This window comes from Oncorhynchus mykiss, chromosome 11 (assembly GCF_013265735.2).
Source record: "Oncorhynchus mykiss isolate Arlee chromosome 11, USDA_OmykA_1.1, whole genome shotgun sequence".
NCBI lineage: Eukaryota > Metazoa > Chordata > Actinopteri > Salmoniformes > Salmonidae > Oncorhynchus > Oncorhynchus mykiss.
The window spans coordinates 42612133-42637536 of record NC_048575.1 but is presented as its reverse complement, the minus strand read 5'-3'; the positions used below and the strand labels follow the sequence as shown (position 1 = coordinate 42637536).

General features: G+C 46.2%; 2 protein-coding genes across 8 annotated transcripts in view; one reads left to right on the top strand and one right to left on the bottom strand.

Moving 5' to 3' along the window:
• The window catches only part of LOC110535714 (multiple C2 and transmembrane domain-containing protein 1), a 204756-nt gene extending 199041 nt beyond the window's left edge, over positions 1-5715 (top strand). For all 5 annotated transcript variants that reach the window (XM_036935500.1, XM_036935502.1, XM_036935499.1 and 2 more), the window contains one exon: positions 819-5715. In XM_036935500.1, the coding sequence (XP_036791395.1) occupies positions 819-890 (72 nt within the window). In that variant the 3' untranslated portion in view covers positions 891-5715. The remainder of the gene's footprint in view (positions 1-818) is intronic.
• A 2090-nt stretch (positions 5716-7805) lies between these two features.
• slf1 (SMC5-SMC6 complex localization factor 1) overlaps positions 7806-25404 on the bottom strand; it is a 37724-nt gene continuing 20125 nt past the window's right edge. For 2 of the 3 annotated variants that reach the window (XM_021620907.2, XM_036935492.1), the window contains exons 16-18: positions 25182-25274; positions 24130-24312; positions 7806-8657 (exon numbers count right to left, since the gene is read on the bottom strand). In XM_021620907.2, the coding sequence (XP_021476582.2) occupies positions 8128-8657; positions 24130-24312; positions 25182-25274 (806 nt within the window). In that variant the 3' untranslated portion in view covers positions 7806-8127. Of the gene's footprint in view, positions 8658-24112; positions 24313-25181; positions 25275-25404 lie in introns of all 3 variants that reach the window. The other variant, XM_021620908.2, reaches the window with a different exon arrangement.

Here is a 25404-nt window from a genome sequence, read left to right as displayed (position 1 = left end):
CTGGACCTTTTTTGGAACGCCATTATTTTTGTCTTACTGAGGATTGCTGTTATTCTCTCTCTCTCTCTCTCTCTCTCTCTCTCACTCTCTCTCTCTCTCTCTCTCTCTCCATAAGCGTAGAACAACTTTACTGGTTAGGTTACCTCTGGGTTAGAGAATATAAGCATGGGAGAAAATCTCCAATTTGACCTTTCTTGCCAAATGATGTTTTGGACACACAGGTGGGGTTTGTTCAGTGTGCCTCTCAGAGACAGGGCTGTGTTACGACTGTCTGGTCCTTGTCTGGTAGAGAACAAAGCCGATGGAGGTGGAGAAAATCATTAATTGTGTTTATTTGAATGGGGCTGTGTGTAGTTGGCCTCGATATGACTTGTTCATAATCAGACTTGTACAGTTCCAAAAGCACTGCGTGGTCAAGCCTAGGCATGGTGAATACAGTTAGCATTGCATATTGCAGGGTTTCATAGACGGAGCAACACTACACACTGCTACACTGAGGCTGGAGCCTAAACTGGAGTAGCTCGTGAAGGGTTAACCTGTGTTTCCTGCATAGCCTCCGTGCACTCAGGGATGGCCCTGTACTCTCTCCAAGCTTTCCCATGAGCCTTTGCCCTGTTCTGTTTGTTTGTGTGATCCTTTCCCCCCAGGCCACTGTTCCACACAGCTGGACGGACACACTGAGCCTGCCCAGGGTGCTCACTGACTCTATCCCAGCATCCTGCACTTTCCCCACCTGACTGCCCGCTCTCTCTCTCTCTCTGTCTCTCTCTCTCTCTCTCTCTGTCTCTCTCTCTCTTTCTGCGTGTGTGTTTTAACAGGTGCAGTACCGAGAGCTGAAACTGGATCTCAGTCATAGTCCAAATAAAAGAAAGAAAAACAACCCGGGGTAGCTGGCTTTGTCCGCCCACGGAATCTTCCCTCCCTCAACGGCCCGACACCGAGGAGCAGAGGAAGGCTGGTCTGGACCTCCTCAACTCTCTCTCTCTCTCCTTTTTTCATCTTTTCCTCTTTCTCCCTCTTCTACTGACTTTATATATACATGTACAGGCTCCCGAAGTGTAATTATCACTGTAGAAAGAGACAGCAAGAGAAAAATCGTAAATTCTGAGTTTAGAGATGAGCCTGGATGAAAGTGGACCGGACCATTCCAGACCCAGGTGTTTACAGCATTGTACCAGTCTGACAGATGTACAAGTCATGCTCAACTGTGTGACAGTTATGAATTCCCCCGTAAGGAACATATCATTTAACCCTATCATAGTCAGAAAGCCGCCAACCAGGTAGAATGGATGGTCTACTTTTCCAAATCTGAACTCCCAAATTACCTCTGGGTGTAAGCATGTGGAACAATAGATAAAGAGCGTATTTATTCATTATTTTACAAAATGTTGTAAATATTTTTTGTTGTATTTACATTTTGGATTCAATTATTATATTTTGAGGGGGGGGGGGGGGGGGGGGGGGGTATTTTAAGAGGTCAAATGTTAATTGTCTCTTCAGTTCTTAGGCCTATATACATATCACCCTGTTCCAGTGGTCCTTGACTATCCAAATGAATGATAACTTCAAAACCTCAAAAATCCTCTTTTAAATGGAACCCGGGGACTGCTGCAGTCCTGCCGATATGCCATTCTTCCGGTCTTCACAACCATCAATAGCGCAGATCAGTGTTTTTCTACCCAGAAACAGGGTGTCGTTTCCCCCCAGAAGAGGCAGGCAAGTGTAGATCTCTGCTGTGCCACTGAGCTAATATAGATGTCACCCTGTGCAGACAGAATCGCCAGGCAGGCCTTAGGCAGCCCAAGCGGTAATCTTATTTGAAAGGCTGGTCTCCTCTCCTCTCATCTCCACATGTTGCCTCAGTGGGCACACACACACTCTCCAACACTGTGCCACAGGCTGGCCGCCATCTCCATCTGCCCCACCTCCTGCTCAACTATGATCTCTCTTTCAAGGGACGAGTTTGTGAATACGTGTATGTGTGTGCATGTGTCCCACTGGGCAAAAACAGTTTGAATCAACGTTGCTTCCACGTCAGTTCAGCGCAAACAATGCTACGCGACGACGCCTAATCAACGTTGCTTCCACGTCAGTTCAGCCCAAACAATGCTACGCGACGACGCCTAATCAACGTTGCTTCCGCGTCAGTTCAGCCCAAACAATGCTACGCGACGACGCTGAATCAACGTTGCTTCCACGTCAGTTCAGCCCAAACAATGCTACGCGACGACGCCTAATCAACGTTGCTTCCGCGTCAGTTCAGCCCAAACAATGCTACGCGACGACGCTGAATCAACGTTGCTTCCACGTCAGTTCAGCCCAAACAATGCTACGCGACGACGCCTAATCAACGTTGCTTCCACGTCAGTTCAGCCCAAACAATGCTACGCGACGACGCCTAATCAACGTTGCTTCCACGTCAGTTCAGCCCAAACAATGCTACGCGACGACGCCTAATCAACGTTGCTTCCGCGTCAGTTCAGCCCAAACAATGCTACGCGACGACGCCTAATCAACGTTGCTTCCGCGTCAGTTCAGCCCAAACAATGCTACGCGACGACGCCTAATCAACGTTGCTTCCGCGTCAGTTCAGCCCAAACAATGCTACGCGACGACACCTAATCAACGTTGCTTCCACGTCAGTTCAGCCCACACAATGCTACGCGACGACGCCTAATCAACGTTGCTTCCACGTCAGTTCAGCCCAAACAATGCTACGCGACGACGCCTAATCAACGTTTCTTCCACGTCAGTTCAGCCCAAACAATGCTACGCGACGACACCTAATCAACGTTGCTTCCACGTCAGTTCAGCCCAAACAATGCTACGCGATGACGCTGAATTAACGTAGCTTCCAGGTCAGTTCAGCCCAAACAATGCTACGCGACGACACCTAATCAACGTTGCTTCCACGTCAGTTCAGCCCACACAATGCTACGCGACGACGCCTAATCAACGTTGCTTCCACGTCAGTTCAGCCCAAACAATGCTACGCGACGACGCCTAATCAACGTTTCTTCCACGTCAGTTCAGCCCAAACAATGCTACGCGACGACACCTAATCAACGTTGCTTCCACGTCAGTTCAGCCCAAACAATGCTACGCGATGACGCTGAATTAACGTAGCTTCCAGGTCAGTTCAGCCCAAACAATGCTACGCGACGTGGGAAAACTGATGGCTTTGCACAAAGTCGATCCACGTCAGGGAATTTTCAACCTAAATCCAATGACCAGATGAAATGTTTGGTTGATTTCAGGTTAGTTGACAATTGAACCAAAGGTAAATCAAAGGTAGACGTTGAACTGACGTCTCTGCCCAGTGGGGGTGTTTATGCAAAGCAAACAAGCAAGCTGTGTGTGTGTGTGTGTGTGTGTGTGTGTGTGTGTGTGTGTGTGTGTGTGTGTGTGTGTGTGTGTGTGTGTGTGTGTGTGTGTGTGTGTGTGTGTGTGTGTGTGTGTGTGTGTGTGTGTGTGTGTGTGTGTGTGTGTGTGTGTGCGTGTGTGCGTGTGTGCGTGCATGCTGGGTGTGTATGCTACATGTGTGCACATGTAAATGTGCATGGGTGCATGTTTCTGGAGTCGTCTTGTCTCTTCTGGCTCTGGAGAGTGATGTGGATGGGACTGTGAACTTGTAGGGCCAGATGCTGCGTTTTGTTGGAGAGGTCGACCGTTAGACGAGCAGCCAGTTAGCCGCTGTGTGACAAGACACGACGACGGGTGGCCAGAGACAGCAGGGCTTTGCGCGTATGCGCGCGCGCACCCTCTTTCCAAAGCTATCCCATTATCCCTCTCACTCTCCCTCTCTCCCTCGTCAGCGGTTAGGAACGTGGCCCTGTCTGAAGGGAACGTCTCCTGGGTGTCTCCCGAAAGCATCTGTTGAAAGATCACAGCGTAGGCTACATCTGAAGGGGCCTTCCACTCCTCCACATACCCCTCTCCCTCCCTCCGTCCTTTACACTTCAACAAGTGTAGATCTGCCACTTTGGAAGGCCATTGGTTTGGTTTGTTTGAGAGATGCACTTGAAATACAATAACATGCTGCGTGGAATGTAGGACCTACACGGGTTATATCATCCTCTCTAAAATGCAGACTCGTGTCTATTTCTATTGCCTAAAGGGGACAGTTTGAAAACCTGAATATGTATGCGTGAACTACTGTACGTGGTATAATTTACAGTAACTGTGGTGGGTGGTATATTGTGTGTGGTCTTGTATCCAAATATTCTAAGTTTTATAACATTGTTTTGGCTATGTATGCAAGCAAACCAAAGTGATTTATTTGACGTGACTGAAAAGAAAAGCTCAACAGAATGTATCGGACGGGCATAAAGGAAAACGGCACTTTCATTTGCCCCCCCCCCCCCCCTTTTTTTTTTTACTCAACTTTTTTTGGAATGATGTACATAATATGCTTGTAAATGGTCTAATGTCGGTTGATGATCTTGTATCGCTGTATGCTTGTCATTGCTCTCCGAGGTATTTTCGCCTGCTGTGTTGCCTGTGACATCATCTTCACTCTCCTAGTCCTGGCCAATGGTTGTCGAGGACAAGGACGGGGATTTGGGTTGGGTGGGGGCAGTAAAGGGAAAGTTATGAGAAAATAATGTGCATCTAATACGACCAATAAATTCACCAGATGTATGTCGATTATTTTGGAAAAACTTGTAAAAGATTAAATATTTTGTATCATCTTTGTAGATTTTTCATTCATTGCCAAAATGGCATTGAGCTTCACGAAGACAAATACATAGCCAGCTACACAAAAGGCTGGTCTGAAGTGCATACCACCCGGGAGGGCCCTTGAGGCCCCTGTGTGAATCCTCTGACGGGATCATTTATTAGTCTGGGAGTCCCTCCACTGTCTGAACCTCCTCCATCTAAACTCCTGTACATCACTCCTCACAGCCCCATAAATGACGACATGCGCACCCAGCCAGTGGTACTCCCCTCCACAAGAAGAGGTCAGGAAGGAACACTGGGCTATTAGTCTCTGCTCCTCTGACAAACACACATCATCCTCACATATCAGGTGTGATCGCTAGCTCCCTCTAACACACACAATCACACCCTACAGTATAAGCCCATCTCTTTATTGAAGTTCCGCACTCAGGAAATAGTTTGTGTGGCCACGGCTAATTTTAGGATGTTCTTGAGCACCCAGAGGTGAGCTAGTCTTACTCCTGGTTACCCCCCCACGCCCCCTCTTCCATCTCTGTCCTGTGCCCCCAGCTCAGGACACTATGTGACCAAACACCCATCCGGGCTCAATAGATGCTTCCACTGCCAAACAGAAAGATAGACCTTTGGTGAGTGTGTGTGCGTACGTGCCTGTGCTGGTGCATGTTCAACTGACACGCACCTCAGTTTGTTGCCCTTTCAATTGCTCTGCAATCGAATGCTAAGCAGCATGGTTTCTCACAACGGTAGAACTGCTACTGGAAGCCCCAGTAGGTGATACTGCAGTGAGTTGTTGCTTATTTGAAAGACTCCTGACCCGTACCAGCCACTATAAAGAAGTGAACAGCCTTACAGGGTTAGAGGTTACTGTAGCTTTCCCTGCATGGGAGAAGACTATTTGGGGTAAGAGCATGGGTAGCTCTGCCAATATTATGTTGATCTGAGTCCTGTTGAGTCGTAGTTGAGTTGTTTGGAGATTCATCCTTCATTCCCTGTAACGGATTAAGCTCTTTATTAAAGTACTATTGTTATTGCTTACCTGTCTGTCTCGTGCTGCACGATCACATGCACATTCAAATCAAATTTTATTTGTCACATACACATGGTTAGCAGATGTTAATGCGAGTGTAGCGCAATGCTTGTGCTTCTAGTTCCGACAATGCAGTAATAACCAACAAGTAATCTAACTAACAATTCCAAAACTACTGTCTTATACACAGTGTAAGGGGATAAAGAATATGTACATAAGGATATATGAATGAGTGATGGTACAGAGCAGCATAGGCAAGATACAGTAGATGATATCGAGTACAGTATATACATATGAGATGAGTATGTAAACAAAGTGGCATAGTTAAAGTGGCTAGTGATACATGTATTACATAAGGATGCAGTCGATGATATAGAGTACAGTATATACGTATGCATGTGAGATGAATAATGTAGGGTAAGTAACATTATATAAGGTAGCATTGTTTAAAGTGGCTAGTGATATATTTACATCATTTCCTATCAATTCCCATTATTAAAGTGGGTGGAGTTGAGTCATTGTCAGTGTGTTGGCAGCAGCCACTCAATGTTAGTGGTGGCTGTTTAACAGTCTGATGGCCTTGAGATAGAAGCTGTTCTTCAGTCTCTCGGTCCCAGCTTTGATGCACCTGTACTGACCTCGCCTTCTGGATGATAGCGGGGTGAACAGGCAGTGGCTCGGGTGGTTGATGTCCTTGATGATCTTTATGGCCTTCCTGTAACATCGGGTGGTGTAGGTGTCCTGGAGGGCAGGTAGTTTGCCCCCGGTGATGCGTTGTGCAGACCTCACTACCCTCTGGAGAGCCTTACGGTTGAGGGCGGAACAGTTGCCGTACCAGGCGGTGATACAGCCCGACAGGATGCTCTCGATTGTGCATCTGGGCTTTGTGACACTTCCAACTACATTGCAGATAGAAATGCCGTGAATAGAGCCAATGTAATTCCCTATTCTACGTGCATAGTAGAAGGCATGTTTGATGCATGTTGATCGACATAGCCTATTTCTATTTGAACGTTCCACAACATTCAATTCTGCAGAAAGTGTCGCTGGCCTGAGTGGCCTTAATTACATTGGCAGCACCTGCACTGCATTGGGACTCTCCATAAACCATTTATTTTTGAAGGAAGGACTTTGGTTCAGTTTGAGTAAGTTAGATGCTCTGACAGAGCTTTGTCATTAAAAAGTATTTATTTTACCTTTCACCTGCGTCCTGAGTTTGTACTGTGATTTTTCTATTCAGGATCCTTGAATGCGTCGACCCGTGGCTACACCACAGCTTATATGTGGCCTTAACGGGAGTCAAAGCCACATCCGTTGTGTTGCAACTAAAGAGCTGTTTATAATGATCGGATCTAACTGGCCAACTCTGGAGGTTGTCAGGCACACATTGTGTCCGGACATCTTACAAGTGTAGAAGGTGAAATAATTAAAATCATTATCCCGCCTTCTAAAATAATTGACAGGTGGCACCATTGACTTATGGCATCAATATGGGTCTTAAAATAAATATATTTTTAAGAATATCTGTCAAATAATATGCGTAAAGGGAGGGACCAGAGCTTTTATCCAACCAATCACAATTGCTCAGCCCCTGAGGCGGAGCTTCCTTTAGAACAAGATTAGTTTAGCATTGACCATAGACCCAGTTGGGAGGAGTTTGCTTATTTTAGACCATTCCATGGTAAAATCTCCACCCACCCAGGTCACCAGGTAATACAAACTGAATTTGCCCGTTGTGGCTGGGATTAAATCCAGGGCAGTTTTAACACTTGAAAATCAGCTGTCTAGTGTGCTAATCTATAACAGATTGGAGGGGAAGGTTCAAGGTGAGGGGGCGTGGATCTTCTCATCCTTTGCAGTTTGTACGGGGCCTAGGAGAGCCCTATTGTGACCGCTTTACTCCACCAGTAGAGACCCACTTTTTACATACCCATGGTGACTCACAGGGTTTCCGACCCATAGTTAAAAAAATAAAAAAAGGGCTGATGTAATTGGTTAAACCTACCAATCCTTTAGGATATAACTACCTACCTAGCCCTTGAATGCATCCATATGAGGATGTTGTGCAGCCGCTGTGAATCATTACATATTGTACCAATTCTCAATACAAAATATATTTATTCAAAATCTATAAAAACAGTGTTAACATGAAAATGTATATGAACAATTGAAAAAAAAGACTAACAGTGGTAGTGTGTCACATGATTAACGTGAATTCAAATGTAAACAACAATCATTTATGCACGTCACAATTCACTCAAAAGGTGCGGTATAGAGCAGGAACCTAGACAGTGGAGATCACATTCACAGGAAACGTTGTCCATGTTGGCTAAAGCATAAAACACCTTTAAAAGTCTGTTATAGTGCTCTGCTCTATAACGTGCTTTGGATTGAATAACGGCCGCAGTCAATGTCCATTATCAGTCAGGTGTGTGTGTCACAGTGTGTGTGTGAGAGGGCAGCGCTGCTCTGTGGGCCTTCATCTCCTCCAGCAGGGTGATGAGGAGGCGTGTGTGTGGGCCCTGGCAATCCCTGATAGCGGGGCACAACTGAGCCAGGCATTCCTCCACCCCCAACGCGGTCTCCATGTCCTCAGCCAGGCGCACCAGCCGTGGGTCACCCCAGCCCGCCGTCAGCCTCCGGGCAGAGTGGCTCTCCAGGGCTCTGGCCAGCTTCACCCCCAGGGAGAGTGGCCTGTCCTGGGCCTGGGAGGATGAGAAGGAGGGAGGGAAGGGGACAGCCCTCTCTATCTGGTAGGTGAGAAGCAGGCAAGTCAGCAGGCAGGAGCAGGCCTCCAGGAAGGGTAGGTCTCTGACCTCTGACCCCAGGGCCTCCAGGACCGCGTCTCCGGCAAGGGCGCTGCGTTGAAGCTCCTCCCTCAGCGTGACGGTGGAGGCCAGGTCCAGCGCTGTCCGGCCACGGCCATCCCTCTGCTGCAGCAGCTCAGAGCCTGCAAGACAGATGGACAGAGACAGACAGAGTTCAACTTTAACCTTTCATCTTGACCCCAACAAGATTACTTTAGATTTCTAGTTAGTTTATACATTCGTTGCCATTTGCAATATTTTGGGCATTCCAACTACTGCTATTAATACCATATTTACACCATCGTATGACTGAGCAATAGGGAGTCAAATTGAATTCAACTTTATAAATGACATTAAAACAGTGCCTCTCTTAAGAAAACATGGTCATGTTTTTGAAACGTTGCATACATGTGCAATTAGGGCCTGAGAAGCATCAGTGATGAAATCATGACACACAACGAACGCACGGTTGAGCAGCCAATTTAAGAAGCGTAATTATGAAAATACACTGAGTAAACAAAATATTAAGAACTCTTTCCATGACATAGACTGACCAGCTGAATCCAGGTGAAAGCTATGATCCCTTATTGATGTCGCTTGTTAAATCCACTTCAAATCAGTGTAGATGAAGGGGAGGAGACAGGTTTAAAGAAGGATTTTTAAGCCTTTAGACATTTGAGACACGGGTTATGTATGGGTGCCATTCAGAGCGGGCAAGGCAAAAGATTTACTACGGGGTATCGTTAGTAGGTGCCAGGCACACCGGTTTGAGTGTCTCAAGAGCTGCAACGCTGCTGGGTTTTTCACACTCAAAATGTTCCATGTGTGGCAAGAATGGTCCACCACCCAAAGGACATCTAGCCAACTTGACACAACTATGGGAAGCATTGAAGTCAACATGGGCCAGCGTCCCTGTAGAATGCTTTTAACACCTTGTAGAATCCATGCCCTGGCGAATCGAGGCTGTTCTGAGGCCAAAAGAGGGTGCAACTCAATATTAGGAAGGTGTTCCTAATGTTTTTTCATACTCAGTGTAAGACTCCATGGGGGCCAATGGGACTGCTTTTAGATATATATAGTGGAGAGAGCGAGACAGACAGAGAGAGAGAACAGCTGTTAACCCACAGGGCCAGCCAGGGCATTCAACTCACTTTACTGCTAACTTATGTTGACACGATTAACTGGTCACGTTGTGGTTGTGTTTGGGGACTCAGTGAGATAGTGACCTAATATGAGTTTTCGGTTTACACATGCTTATGTAACACATTAGGCTGTGTCAGTGCAGATTAATCAAACTGAGAGGCATTGCTAAGGGTTGGGAAACCGATATGATGAGGCTAGAGGACAATAAAGTCATTGTCGTTCAAACACGAGACCGATTTGATCTTGTCACGAACCGCATTTCCCCTCGCTCATATATAACATCAGTAGGACAGTACATGATGCATACGTACACACAAAATGTATTTTCACGCAAAGCCAGTTTCACTGTGTGTCGTTGGGCAATGTGTTAAAAGTACTTTTGACATTTTCTTGTCTTCTCCCACTCTCCTCTTCCCTTTGTGTGTTCATAATAAAAGCCTTTTTCCCAGCAGCGGGCCCACGCACACTTGGCCGATGTGGAGCAGGCCGAGTGTGCACCCTTTGTTTGCTTTTAGACATCCTAAGTTCCTATAGCAAACTGCACTTGATGCCACTTGACTGCTCAACCTCCGCAACGTTCCCGCCACTTGTGAGCTAGTTTAGGGCTCTCTGACGATTCGCCGCAGAGTCTGAAAGGCAGCCAGGCAGCGGTTTCTGTTTGACAGACAGTCTGAGGCTTGGGAAACCAGACGGGTAAAGGAAGGACAATTGCCGTCCCTGTCGTTGGATGCGGTTGGCGCGTGTGCAGAGGCGGCACCAGGCTTAAAAAAGGGAGGCTCTCCTTTAGTCCTACGATTTAATACACCGAATGGTGCTCTTTACCTTGCGTGCGGAAGTTGGCATTCAGCAAGTTCAAGTAGCTCATTATCTAGGTATTAAAATAAATACAGTACATACATTGGAATTATTGGTTGGCGCTCTCACACACACAGTAAATACATACCGTACTCACGCTAAATAATGTTATTTATTATGGAACTTTAGGGGAACACCCCCTTTTTTTTTAAAAAGGTGGCCATCACGACTTGTGGAGAGAAAAGGGAGCTTGCAAATGAAGAGGTGTTTCTTTCTTTTTCCCTCTCGAATACGGCTAGCCAGCTCTGGCGCTCGGAGGAATAGCGAAAGTAAAGCACATGACTCGGGTACCACGGGAGGTCAGCTCTCATCTACCTTTTAGTGCTTCAAGCTCAAGTGGCAAAAACTCAATCTGCATAAATTGGCACGTTAATCTACATAAACTTTTACATTAGCAGGGACATTTACAATGCAGAGGTCAGCCAGGGAGCAGCAGTCAAGGACGTAAGAGCACGGTTTCGATCAAAGCCGCTCTAGAGAGAAATAGAGAGAGGGATGGAACGAGAGAGAGGTAGGCGAGGTGAGAAGAGTTCTTCACACAAAGCAGGTAATAATAGCCAACCACTCCAGGTTTATTTGGCCTTGCCATTAGGCCCATTGAAAAGGAGTGCTTATGAAGTTTCAGGTCAGTCATGTCATGCTCAGGCAAAGGGCTTTGGTCCTTGAGGGGAAGCATTCACAGTATTTGCCAGGTCTATCAAGTTTAAGAGAGGGGGAGAGAATTTTTGTATGTCGGGAATGGGCAATCTTCGCACATTTCTTCCAGTTTTGAGCCTCAAAAAAAGACTTTCAAAGTGGGAATATTTTGTTCACAATAGCTGTAGCTTTCAGTGAGGGGTCCAGCCTTGGGTTGTGCTCTGCATGTGCCTTTCACACCGTCAATTAACATTTCAATGGCAGAAGGCCATGTTCTTGAGTACTTTTTGGAACTCTTCTCCAAAAAGGATTAAAAAAAATAATCTTTTCAGTCCACAGAATGCAGGCTCAGCTCAAGTGGCCTTCAACGATCCATGTTTTTGTGTGTGAAAAATCCCTGGCAAAGGAGTGCACCATCATCCATGACTGTAAATTCTGTTGAAACATCCTGTGGCCCTCCCCTACATGCTTGCTAACTACAGGGCACTTATTGAAATACAGGAAGCCAAATACTAAACCTACAGTCGGGTATGATGGGCACAGCCACCAACCCCCCACTTATTCTGCTCCCCCTTTCTCCATGAACTGAGCTCTCCCCCCCCCCCCCCGAGCTGATTTACCCCCCCCCCCCCTCCCCTCCCTACTCCATGCAAAAGAGGCCTGGGCCCAAATCAAAAACATCAGTTGTGAGTGACGTGTCAGGCTGGGCGAGGCAGGCTTGCTGTGGTCCTGGCCTGCTTGCCGCTCTGCCGCCATATCAAACTGCCTGACAGACAGGCCACAACACGGGGGAGTAACAGAGACAGAGAGAGGCGTAGTGGGGGAGGGGGGTTTCAGCAGAGACCGGTCTGTCTCTATGGTGGTCTTTCTATCCTGCCTGGATGTGTCGGTCTACCTGTACACACGCGCCCCAAAAATGTTACCCGTAACTAGCCCAAGATATCTCATCGGCGTAGTTTCCAAATGGGAACAAAGGAAGTATAGTGGGCAGAGGAGGTGGGCAGAGCTGAGCATGTTAGCTAGCGAGCATGTATTTGCATATTTTCGTTAGGGAACGCCTACCCTGAAGTGCACGCAATTCGCCCTTGTGCTCTTTCTAAACAATGCCATTTTTTAGAAATGGTGAAGCCTACAAAAATGTTGTGCACTCTGTTCGATTTTAATTTGGGGAACAGAAAACTGCATTGAGATAGTGTTTCATCAATGAGAACATTTGCGGTGGTCACCTGGTCGATCTACAAAACATTCCCTAGTTGATCGCCAAACATTTCTGTAAAGCAAAAACGCCTTGCGTTCCTGTTTTTGTTGGCAGCGGGAGCACTTGATTCAGCAGCCCTAGCGCCAGGAAGACAAAGTGTTCCCATCTCATGCGTCTGACGGTAGAACGCCTACCCGACAGGCCCAGAGAGAACAAATCAAGGGTACCTATAGGCCTACCGCTGGACAACCGGACCACCATCTGCAGCGTTTCCTCGCACCATAGACAAGAAGCCTCGAACGCACAGCAAAGTTGATCACGTGAGATTTCAAAATGTTTAAAAACTATGACTAGACGAATACAGCAAAGAGCTGCTGTTTAGATGAGTAAGCTCATGTTGAAGTTGGTATTCAGCCCTGTCAACACCTTGTGTTCTCCCTACTTCCACAAACACTACAACCAGCACTGCAGCTGCAATGAATGAGCGCAGCAAGGTGTTTCCATAAGCTAGCGCTGCTATTATTAGCGCCTTGTGCCTTTTTTAATATCAAGGAATATTGACCTTTCTCCAGTCATTGGAGTAACAACATGAATTGGCGCACGAGGCAGAAATAATGCGGTGCGACTTAAGTTTCGCCATCAGCCGGAGGACGGTGTCCCCTTTTCCCAGCGGAGGGAGGGACGGTGAGTCGGGTGAGAGGCAGCCTCACTGCTGCTCCCCTTCCTCTGCTCAGACTGACCATCAGATGCAGGCCATCAGTCCAGTAAAAAAAAACTAAAACAAATGATTATGCTCACTCAGCTGTGCCCTCACAAGTAATACAACAAATGATATATTACCACTGTGATCAAATGGTCATATACAGTGGCTACAATGTTTGTTATATCATTTCAAAATGGCCGGAGAAGAGCGACATTGGCACGGCAACTCAAAGCATAGCCAATTTGCAGCGATAATGTATTGGGTCTATAGCTTACTGCACAAACCTCATTGCTACACAACTGCTTTTTAATTGGTTAATGTTACAGATGCTTACGTTTTTTTAAATTAAGTCGTGTAAATCTGAGCGGTAGATCTCGGCTTATATTTTGACTTGGAAAGTGGTCTCGGCTCTGAAAAGGACTGGTGTATAGTACACCATATTTGGTGGCAAGATCTAAACTGATTCTGACTCCCTCCCTCCAACGGAATCAGCCACTGCCTATTCTTCACAATCTGTCAGTGCTTTACTTCACACTTACACTGTACACACAAAACACACACACCCCTACACACACAGAGCGAGAGAGCGTTGGGAGTGTGTCCGGGGCTTGGTACGATATTGGCTCCTGCATCACGGAGAGCGATTAAAATGAGTCCAGGTATTGGCGCAATGTGTCAGATATGCTGCTCTGGAGATAAATAAAACACCTGGGGGATTAAATGTGAGCAGGGGTAATTACGCTATTTGCTCTACGTGTGTGTGTGTGTGTGTGTGTGTGTGTGTGTGTGTGTGTGTGTGTGTGTGTGTGTGTGTGTGTGTGTGTGTGTGTAGGCGGGGGAATTCACACGCCTCGCGAATGCTACTGCAGCCTGCACCAGTCAGACGCAGCCTGATTGCCACACACACCATCACACACAGAGCACAGAGCCCTCTGGCCTTTAGAGGGCAGGCAAAGACAAGAAATACAAAAGCCAGAGTGGAGGAGGGGAGAAACCGAGCAAGGAGTCCTAGTTCCCCCCCCCCCCACCCCCTCTCTCTCTCTCTCTGTCTGCTTTAGTTCCAGACGAGAGACGCAGAGGCAAACAGACTGGGATGCGGCTCCACAGCACAGCAGAGCACAGTAAACATCCCTCTCTCCATTTCCCCTTCCACCTGACAGAAAGACAACGAGAGACTGTGTGAACTGAGACCAGGGGCAACACCCCCAGAGGAGCACCCCTGCCCTACAACAACAGCAACCATAGGAAGACAATAGCACAGCATCAACCAATGGCACGGCCCAACCAGTCAATGTACACATCTCGACAGCCAGGGGAATAAAGCGTATTCTCCTAGTCTCCTTTCCTTCACGCCGATCTAAAAAATAAATTAAAAAAGACGACTGATTTGGTGAAATCACTGTGGATAAGGGAACAGGAGACAAAGAAACAAACCCACTATGGCTGGGACGATATCAGTATCGCGATACTTGTTTGTATCGTGGCAAGGAAACAAAACACCAAGTATTTTATTTGTATTACACATGTATTTATTTTCCAAGCTTACAGCAAACAATATTTTACACGCAGCAGGTTATTAAAAAGAACATAATAGTTTGGTCTACTTCATGCTTTCAATTTTGCCATGTAAAAATGATTGCGATACTGGTATCGTCACAGCCCTAGAAACCACTTGCCATCATTGAGACGCAGCCCACATCTTTAAGGGAACCCAGCCTGCTAGCGGTAGCGAGAGAGTCGTAGGGATAGTTGTTTGTTAGCGGTGGTAATGAGAGCTCTCCGGTTGAAGGGCTCATCACCCAATCAAACATAGGCCTGGGCAGACAGAGATTAGAGCCAGATTATGGGCCAGAGGGTTAGGGGTTGAAGGCTGGACTCTAGCTGTAATCCCCCACGGGCACACCTGCCACACACACAGCCGTTGTGACAGCTACAGGACGAGGAACCAACAGATTGGAGCCGACATTGTAAATCCCTTGCTGCCCAGTATTCAAGCTTTATGCTGTTATGCATAAAGCACTTTGATAATAACCTCGATGAGGCACAGTGTCTTGTCAGTAGATGACCAAGGAAGTGCAGGGAAATGGCTAAGAAAAATGACATTGGCCAAGAAAATCCATGGCGTAGGCACGTGTCTTTCGATAAAGAGGTTAGACTCTCTCTTCATATCCTGTGACCTACCCAGACTTGTTACTGTGTAAGGGTCCGAGCAGCTTTAGTGCCCTTGGACCCTCATTGGCCCGTGGACAACATATAAAAGGAAGGAACTGGGTAGGCAACTTAGTACACAAAGCAGTCATGACCTCTTACAAACGGAAGGTCTATAAAACTACTCACTATCACACATTCAACACAGCTGGAAAATGTAATAATATAGAAGACTTGACTCCTCTTAATCTCTCGTGACCAGATTCACAGGAAGTGACAACCTTCGCGCAATTTTTACTTTTGGTTAACCGTGATCAGATACGTCTGAACTACGGCTTATTCATGTTGTTCTTGGACACGGTGGTGCTGCCTTTTGGGTCGACACACAGTCGATTCAAGTGAAGACCGATTGCTGGCGTTTTTGAGGTCCGGCCTGAACAGAGAGAAGAGACAGTCATAGGAAAAGGAAACGGAGACGCTAGACGTTAACCTTGGGGCCGTGCTTGTGTCTAGCCAGTCGCCCCTTGTTCCTCTGAGAGGAAAGGCGCGCAACTGGACCTTTGGAAGAGAAGGAGAAAATGGAGCGTTACAGGAGGAGTTGCTCGACCTATGTGTGTTTACTCCACTCGCATAAAAGAAGCCTCCTACCCTTCCTAAGCTGCCTCGATTGGCAGTAAAAAACACAGCACCAGGCAAGTGGTTCTAACAGAGGAGGGCTAGTCTGGTCTAAGAGGGAGGTGGATGGGGTGGTGTGGGAAGTACAGAGAATGTACTTTGGGGCCTTATGGGGCTTAGGCCCTCCACCAAATCTCTACTTTCTCTTTCTCTCACAGCATTCAATGGTGTTTTGGATGTCTCCTCTATCTATATAAGAGTTTCCCCTTTCATGCTCCTCTCACGTGTGTGTGTGTGTGCGCATGCAGGCAAGCTGCTATTTATTCCAAGGTTGCACTTCTACTTGGGTTTGTGCGATTTTTCAGTCTGCAAGATTTCTCGCAGCCCACCTAACCTTTTAAAACACAGCCTGAAGTTCTGCTGAAACACATGCACTGGCCACAGTGAGGGTTAAGCAACACGCTAACAACGTAGCAGTCGCTACCAGAACGTCTCTGGTTTCAGTCCCAGATGCGACGACTACCGAGTTGACCCCGATCAAGAAAGGCAAGGTTTACCCGCCATTTTGGAAACGGCGCGCCGCATCACAGCCTGAGGACATCTGTGACACTGCACAAGTCTGAGGGAACAAAACTGCTTCCTTTGCCGCCGAGCTAATGACATCTTTCAGTTCCACAAACATGAATTCAGAACTCAAAAGGGTTTGGGAAGGGAGGGGTGAATGACTGATGAATGCTTGGTGGTGTGACTAACAAACAAGCAGCCGCAGAAGAGGTCTGGTAGAACATAAATCGCTGTCCTCAAATGAACAATTAATTTGCAACTGCTTTAAGGAGCTACTGCCCCTAAAAACCAACTAATCCCTTCGAGTCACAAACGTTTATTCTGGTGTCAAAATTAACTACAAATGTGTAAATAGGACCATTTTTGTCAAAGTCGTCTAAACGTTTGGAACCGAAATGTGTCACAATGAGTAAATGAAGGTTGGGTTTGGATTACAATCATGTCCACGTGCAAACCGCCCCTACGCCCACACCGCGTCCCTTCATTGAATGGGGCTCTGTTGTTTCATCGCCCCCCAACCAACGATTTCAAAAAGATCACGGACGTTTTGAGACTGAAAAGCCTTTACGGATTGACCATGCAACGCAAGTTTAAAGCAGGATACACATCCAACAACTATGGTTTGTAAGCCCTGTCGAAGGACCCTATCATGTGGGGATAGGTGATGGAGATTTGTTGGCCATCTCACTAAAGTACATATGTCATTAATCACAATAATGACAGAGTTGTTTCCTACTAATTATTTGCTTATTTTAGCAATGTCATCGTATTTCTAAGTTAGTGTGACTTAAAACAAAACAGTCACATTAGCCTTCGAGCGGGTGCAACCCATGTCTAGGGCACAAATAAATATTGGATGCAGCTATGGTGGTACGAGCTAACTCATGTCTGACTACAACAGTGTACTAACTAGCAGCAACAAATTCAAACCAACCCAGAGCCATAGCAAAAGCATGTCACAGTTGGTTGAAAATTGTAACGCCCCCACTGGCCGGAATCTAATCTGGAGCCAGTCAAATCTACATCTGTATAGCATACAATTTGCAAACAAACCAGATTACATTATTTCTCAAGCTATGTTTATAATTTAGGAATGATGACAATGGTTGACCCTGTTTTTCTGTTAGACAAAGTGCACATTTGGATGCCAGGACCTACCAGAAGGCACAAAGGTGGGTATCATGTCATATGTCCAGCAATGTGATTACAAATGGTTTAGTGACCAATAATTTCATTAAATTGTTCACTTGCTATTTTCACAGCTTGTCAGGCAAGACCTCAGAATAAAAGTGTCACGCAACACAAGTACCCATGTGACACCTCTTACTGTCAGTCTCCCTCGACTCCTATGAAAAGGACCCGAGTTACTGCCCTGATGACAGACACATCAACAATGATAGGTAATGTGTGTTGTGAAAAGTTATTTTAAAAGAAATACCTGACTTGATAAAACAGGCTAATTCCCCAGCCAAGCAGATACAGTGGGGCAAAAAAGTATTTAGTCAGCCAGCAATTGTGCAAGTTCTCCCACTTAAAAAGATGAGAGAGGCCTGTAATTTTCATCATAGGTACACTTCAACTATGACATACAAAATGAGAAAAAGAATCCAGAAAATCACATTGTAGGATTTTTAATGAATCTATTAGCAAATTATGGTGGAAAATAAGTATTTGGTCAATAACAAAAGTTTCTCAATACTTTGTTATATACCCTTTGTTGGCAATGACAGAGGACAAACACTTTCTGTAAGTCTTCACAACACACTGTTGCTGGTATTTTGGCCCATTCCTCCATGCAGATCTCCTCTAGAGCAGTGATGTTATGGGGCTGTTGCTGGGCAACACGGACTTTCAACTCCCTCCAAAGATTTTCTATGGTTGAGATCTGGAGACTGGCTAGGCCACTCTAGGATCTTGAAATGCTTCTTACGAAACCACTCCTTCGTTGCCCGGGCGGTGTGTTTGGGATCATTGTCATGCTGAAAGACCCAGCCATGTTCACCTTCAATGCCCTTGCTGATGGAAGGAGGTTTTCACTCAAAATCTCACGATACACGATACATGGCCCCATTCATTCTTTCCTTTACACGGATCAGTCGTCCTGGTCCCTTTGCAGAAAAACAGCCCCAAAGCATGATGTTTCCACCCCCATGCTTCACAGTAGGTGTGCTGTTCTTTGGATGCAACTCAGCATTCTTTGTCCTCCAAACACGACGAGCTGAGTTTTTACCAAAAAGTTAAATTTTGGTTTCATCTGACCATATGACATTCTCCCAATCTTCTTCTGGATCATCCAAATGCTCTCTAGCAAACTTCAAGCGGGCCTGGACATGTACTGGCTTAAGCAGGGGGACACGTCTGGCACTGCAGGATTTGAGACCCTGGCAGCGTAGTGTGTTACTGATGGCAGGCTTTGCTACTTTGGTCCCAGCTCTCTGCAGGTCATTCACTAGGTCCCCCCGTGTGGTTCTGGGATTTTTGCTTTTGTTTCTGGTGTCCTTTGACAGCTCTTTGGTCTTGGCGATAGTGGAGTTTGGAGTGTGACTGTTTGAGGTTGTGGACAGGTGTCTTTTATACTGATAACAAGTTCAAACAGGTGCCATTAATACAGGTAACAAGTGGAGGACAGAGGAGCCTCTTAAAGAAGAAGTTACAGGTCTGTGAGAGCCAGAAATCTTGTTTGTTTGTAGGTGACCCAATACTTATTTTCCACCATAATTTGCAAATAAATTCATTAAAAATCCTACAATGTGATTTTCTGGATTTTTTTCCCTAATTTTGTCTGTCATAGTTGAAGTGTACCTGTGATGAAAATTACAGGCCTCTCTCATCTTTTTAAGTAGGAGAACTTGCACAACTGGTGGCTGACTAAATACCTTTTTGCCCCACTGTACATCTAGTAATAGTCATTTTAGTTGTGAAGTGCATTAGCAAAAAGCTCACCCCTTGCCTGCTCACCAACGGTCAACAAGGTAAATGTTCAGTAAAACCCTTTTCATAGCAAAACCCTTTTCATTCCATGTGTCACTGATGAACTCTGCCTCAACCTGTTTCTACAGATGGACTGGAGCGTCGGTCGTTTGATGGGGAGACCATAATTGAGTTTGTGTGTCAGATATCACCCACATCCTAACTGCCGTTGGTAATAGAACTGTGACTGTGTGTGTGTGTGTGTTCACAGAAACATCCATGGAGACTTGCAAGATGTTGTGATGAAGTACAGACGGACATACAGGCTTGATACTGATGCCTCTGAATAGACAGAGACCTGGCACTCAGCATACAAATTATACTAGACAACTTTTTCTTGTATTGTCTTTTTTTATTATTATTGAATTGAATGGTATCAGTCAGTATGGGGAGGGAGAAACCCTGTGTATTCTGCACCAGGATCTGGGAACTCCTGTTGTATACGGGAAACCACACAGGAAGGTATGACCACTCTGACATGTTTGCCAAGGTAGCCCCATTAACAGCAGACAAAAACGCCGATAGGCGACGTATCTGTCACAGCTGGGAATGACAATGAAAGGTGAAAGGTGCACATTGTCATATTAGCAGAAGACTGCCTCTATGGTATTATGTAAAGTGTTGTTTATTCTACATGGACCTGCTACTTTGTTTGAAAGTTATCAAAACCCTTAGTTTGTTACTCATCGTGTATTCATTCCTAGGCGTTTCTATAATGGTCTCTCTGCGTTGTTGAGAAGGGCCCGTAAGTAAGCATTTCACTGTTAGTCTACTACACCTGTTGTTTCCGAAGCGTGTGACATAACGATTTGATCTGCAGAAATTCAGCGATTGCATTCTTCTCATATTATTCTGTAGGCTACTGACCTATTCAAAGCTTCCTCCGGCATCTCACCATACATCTCACCTGTGCCTGTAGTTATGGAGCGCCACCTGCAGGAGGTTTGTTCGTTGTGATCGAGTGGTGGTGGTGGTGGGGGGGGGGGGGGGGGGGGAGACGACATCTGCGGCCAAGGTTCTGACAGATGGGTGTGTCTTGGTGGTGGCAAGGACACATCCAAGAAACACCCACATCAAGCCACACCAACTCATATTTGGCTTCTGTCATGGCAGCCAGCATTTCTTGAAGAGCAAGCCAAAAAACTAGGTTAAATCAGCGGGTGCAGTTCCTCTTTATCCTACGGTTGAGCAGACGCTCGTGATGAGGAAAGAAAAGTACAAAAAAAAAACACTAATTAATTAACCTAGTGTAGTGTAGCCTAATCTAAATGAGCTGTTTAGCTGGTCTGTTTTAGCTGGGCCTCAATGAGACTGGATGTAGAGGGTTGCTAGGCTAGGCTAAGCAAGACTTGGTCTGCTTACTAACATGGGTGGCTGTATTGAGCCCACGCCACCAGAGATTAAGGCGCAGGGCGACAGCTTGAAGGCTCTTTTCTTCCTGCCTCTCTCTCCACGCCTCTCTGGAGCAGCTCAGATCTCAGCCACAGCTCCAGGTCATTTTCCATTCCAATCAGGGGCACTCTCTCTCTCTTTCTGGTCATCCTGCAAAATTTAAACACTCCCAGCCGAGGAGGGGGCACAGCGAGCGGGCACACACGCTAACACACACACAGGGTCGTGTGGGCAAGTCTTCAGAGAGCAGAGGGAGGGGAGAGAGCAGGCCTTTCCCTCAGCCATGGCATGCTTTCCCCGCCAGCACCCCAGGGTCGAGGGTGGGGGCCATACGTTCCAACCCCCACCACCCCTTCTCCTCCCTCCCTCTGTGTCCTCCAGCCAGGGTTATTATTTCAGGGTTACAACACTGCCATTGAAAGGCCTTGTTTGTTTGGCAGTGGCAGCGAGAGCTGCCTTTCCGACCAAGCCCTGGCAGCTCAGCTGAGTTTGGCTGTTGGGAACAACAACAGGGTGACAGCCAGGCAGCAGCAATTTAGTAACCACTACAACGCTTGCTAGCTAACCCCACCACTAAAGATATTTTTTTCATGTATAAATGTATTCAGTAATTATCGTAAACCAAATAGTCAGTAGAAAACATATTAATACATTGAAGCTACTTTACTTGGCCCTCTTCTTTAAGCTCAATGAGTGGTAAATGGAGCCAAGCTGCTGTCCAAGTGGCTCCAAAACTGTCTTGATGTGTAGGACCCAGCCACCTGCTAATCAAAGCCCCTGGTTCGAATGTTCTGTTCAATGGGAATCGCTCGCTCCGTCCTTTCCATCGGTCAGCCTGAAGGCCAGTGATGTCCGTGGGGACAGACCGAGACACTGCAACCCCTTCCCTCTCCCCAGCTAGCCTCACTACCTCCAGTCACAACGTCAAGAAACAGAAACTAAGTGAAAGAAAGGGGTCAGAGGAAGAGACTATTGGCAAAATGAAAGTGTGCGTGTGAGCTGTCTGTGTGGGCTGCACCAGTCACTGCGAGCGTCGTCTTACTAAGACTCTGCTCGGTGCTGCCCGCTAGGCCACATCACTGAGAGATGGATGGAGCAACTGCTGCTAGAGAAACGAGAGAGCGCTCACAATTTAACACGCAGCTCTTTTTGTCATGTATAAATGCGTGTTAAATTGTGAGCGCTCTCTCGTTTCTCCAGCAGCAGTTGCTCCATCCATCTCTCAGTGATGTGGCCTAGCGGGCAGCACCGAGCAGAGTCTTAGTAAGACGACGCTCGCAGTGACTGGTGCAGCCCACACAGACAGCTAACACGCACACTTTCATTTTGCCAATAGTCTCTTCCTCTGACCCCTTTTAAAATTTTGCTCCTTTTCTTCCTGTCACCATGCAATGAAAAAAAAAAAAACTCAGTTTTCTCACCGGGACCAAACAATCCCAATCTAATTTACTTTTTGAGGACAGAATATATACATGTGTTAATAGGAAAGCCAAATCAAATTAACTATAATTAGTCAAATTGGAGAGTGAGGCAGGGAAGTGGCGGCAGCCTACATGGGAGTCTTGTTCAACGCTGTCTACCTCCCCCCACACACACACCTACCCATCCCCCCCTCCACCACCACCACACACACACAGCAATGCAACCACCACCTCCTCCCCCCTTTCATTTTGACACACGTCACACTCACTTCAAAGCTCCCAAACAGCGATTGCATGTGGCAAGCAAACACACAGAGACACACAAACTATTTCTGTTGTGACACATTTCCCACCAAACCAGCGTGTGAATTTCACAAGCGGCAGAACCTGACGACTCTAATCTCTTCAAAAAGACATTAACAGACATCTTATGAGTGGATGGGTAATACGTTTGGACAGACGTTGCGATGGAACACAGAAAGGAAGAGAGGGTGGTGGTGGTGGGGGGATAGTAGAGATGCATAGATGATTAAGATGAGACTGTGGCCGTAAGACTGTTAGGCCGCTAAAGTCCAGTGCCAATTTCCATGATACCACAAAGCCACATTTCAGACTCATTCATCCACCCATATTCCTCTCACCTCATTCAATGGTTAGGCTACATTTCCAAATACTACAGTAGCCCTCAAACCAATAAAGTAACTCGTCGACCTTGTGTGTGAAGCATTTGTTTCTCTGTGTGTGTGTGTGTGTGTGTGTGTGTGTGTGTGTGTGGTCACGGTACCAACATTTTGATAAAAAGCTATTTTTGCCCATTCTAATGCAAACTATTCCAGTGAGGTACTAAAAGGATTTCTCCGGTACTTTTGTAAACTTTTACGCCAGTTGTTTTGAAAGTAGCGCTCACGAGCCAAGAGTGGTCCCCTAAAATTGCGTACTACATCATATATGATATGTGCACTTCGTCATTGCTCTCTCTCTCACTCTGCTGTGTGCGCATGATGTGCCTCTTGCTAGCTGTCACTCAAATGCTGAGGGGCTGAAGCTCATTGGTCGAAATTGAATTGCTAGGGGCTGGCCCACATGAAAATATAGGAAAAATGGCACAGCACCGCTTCCAGAAAAACAGCTGCTTTCAAACTAGGGATTTCATGGCTAATTGAGGTAAAACAGTAATTCTGCATTGACACATCCAGCCCAAAGTGGGAAGTTTAAAAAAATATTTGAGAGTTCCTCTTAATCTCTATACAATGTGAGACACATTTGACAGAAATAGCTAAAGTAATAATTCTAGCACCGAACCGTCAGAGGAAGGCCCAACATTTTTTTCCAAGACTCCAGTCACCCAAGTCCGACTGTTCTCTCTGCTACCGCACGGCAAGCGGTACCGGAGCGCCATGTCTAGGTCCAAAAGGGTTCTTAACAGCTTCTACCCCCAAGCCATAAGACTGCTGAACAATTAATCAAAATGGCTACCGGACTATTTACATTGACCCCCCTCCCACACTGTATTTTTACACTGCTGCTACCCGCTGTTTATTATCTATGCATAGTCAGTTTACCCCTACCTACATGTACATATTACCTCAACTAACCTGTACCCCTACACATTGATTCGGTACTGGTACCCTCTGTGCTTCTACATCTGCATTGCTTGCCGTTTGGGGTTTTAGGCTGGGTTTCTGTACAGCACTTTGTGACATCGGCTGATGTAAAAAGGGCTTTATAAATACATTTGTTGGAATTTGATTGATTTATAGCCTCGTTATTGTTATTTTATTGTCTGTTTATTTTATTTTTTTACTTTAGTTTCTAAACTCTATTTCTTGAACTGCATTGTTGGTTAAGGTCTTGTAAGTAAGCATTTCACGGTAAGGTTGTATTCGGCGCATACGACAAAACTTTTTATATTTCATGTTCCAGAATGGAAAAAGTACAGAAGTTTCGGCATACCATGCGCGCTGACTGACCTGCATGCTGCAGGAGCATCATGGCGATGTCCGTGTGTCCACTGAGCAGCGAATCATGTAGGGGGCTGACTCCACCAACCTGGCTGTACAGGTGAGGGGTGGGCCGGTGGCGCAGCAGGGCCTCCACACACGCACGGCTGCCATGGTTACACGCCTCGTGCAGGGGCGTCCAGCCTGCGTGGTCTAAGTAGTAACACACACACACAAATATGCGCACACACACACACACAACAGACAAAACGGTCATCCAATTATATTTTTAAGATTGAATTCTACATTATGATTTAAATGGACAACACCTATGACAAGCATCAAACAACATATTATACTGCTAATATCTTCATAGCTAATAGCAGCCATATTTTCATTTGAAAAGCAAATAATCTAGGATACTCTAATAATTTCTCTACATCCAAAGCTAGACACACACCAAAACGTCATATTTAATAGCTTAAATCTATATTGATCTGAAGAAAGGTAGGTTGGCGTATTCTGTAGGTGTAATCGTTCTTGTGCTCGTTAAACAATAGGAGTTCTCTGTCTCGGAGACCAGAGGCCTCGTTATGGGGACAGGCTTGCGTTCCGTGTCACTAGAGCATAGAGATCTCAAACTAGTCCTCCCACCACTCCAAGCCCTTCAGTTTGTCCCGTTTCCTTTTCGCCATCACGTCTCTGGTTTTATTTACTCTTCGTCCTCTTTCACCCAATCTCCACTTAGCACGTTAGACGACCATCCAGCAACGCATCTAAACTATTAAACTAACGCTGCATCTGCATAAGCCACTGAAATGGACTGAAAAGGAAGACGGTTATTATATTTGCCCTGGAAAAAAAAAACAGGTGGAAATATAAGAGGAAGTGCATTCACTTGGCAGAGAGACTGTAAATCTAACCCCCAACCCACCCCGTTCCTCCCAAGACACACCCTTTGCATTTTAGCTAAAGGTTACACTGATGACGCACACTTCTCTTTTCCTTCCTTCTCTAATTCCACGTTAAAAATCGCTCCACGACACCCTAAAGTGGAAGCAGTGAGAGGGGGGGGGACCTACCTTTCACGTTGACGTCGGTCCCAGGAAGTGCTAGGATCTGAAGCAGCGTCTCAACCTGGTTCCTCTTGCAGGCTCTGTGGAGGAGTGTCTCGCCTTCACCAGGACCGCGTCAATGGGCACAAAGGAGGAGAGAAAAAAAAAAGAGAAATCCAAAATTAGGGTGTGTCTTACCCATTGTCCCCCTGTTACACTCACACACCAATAATGTACTGAAGAAATGTCC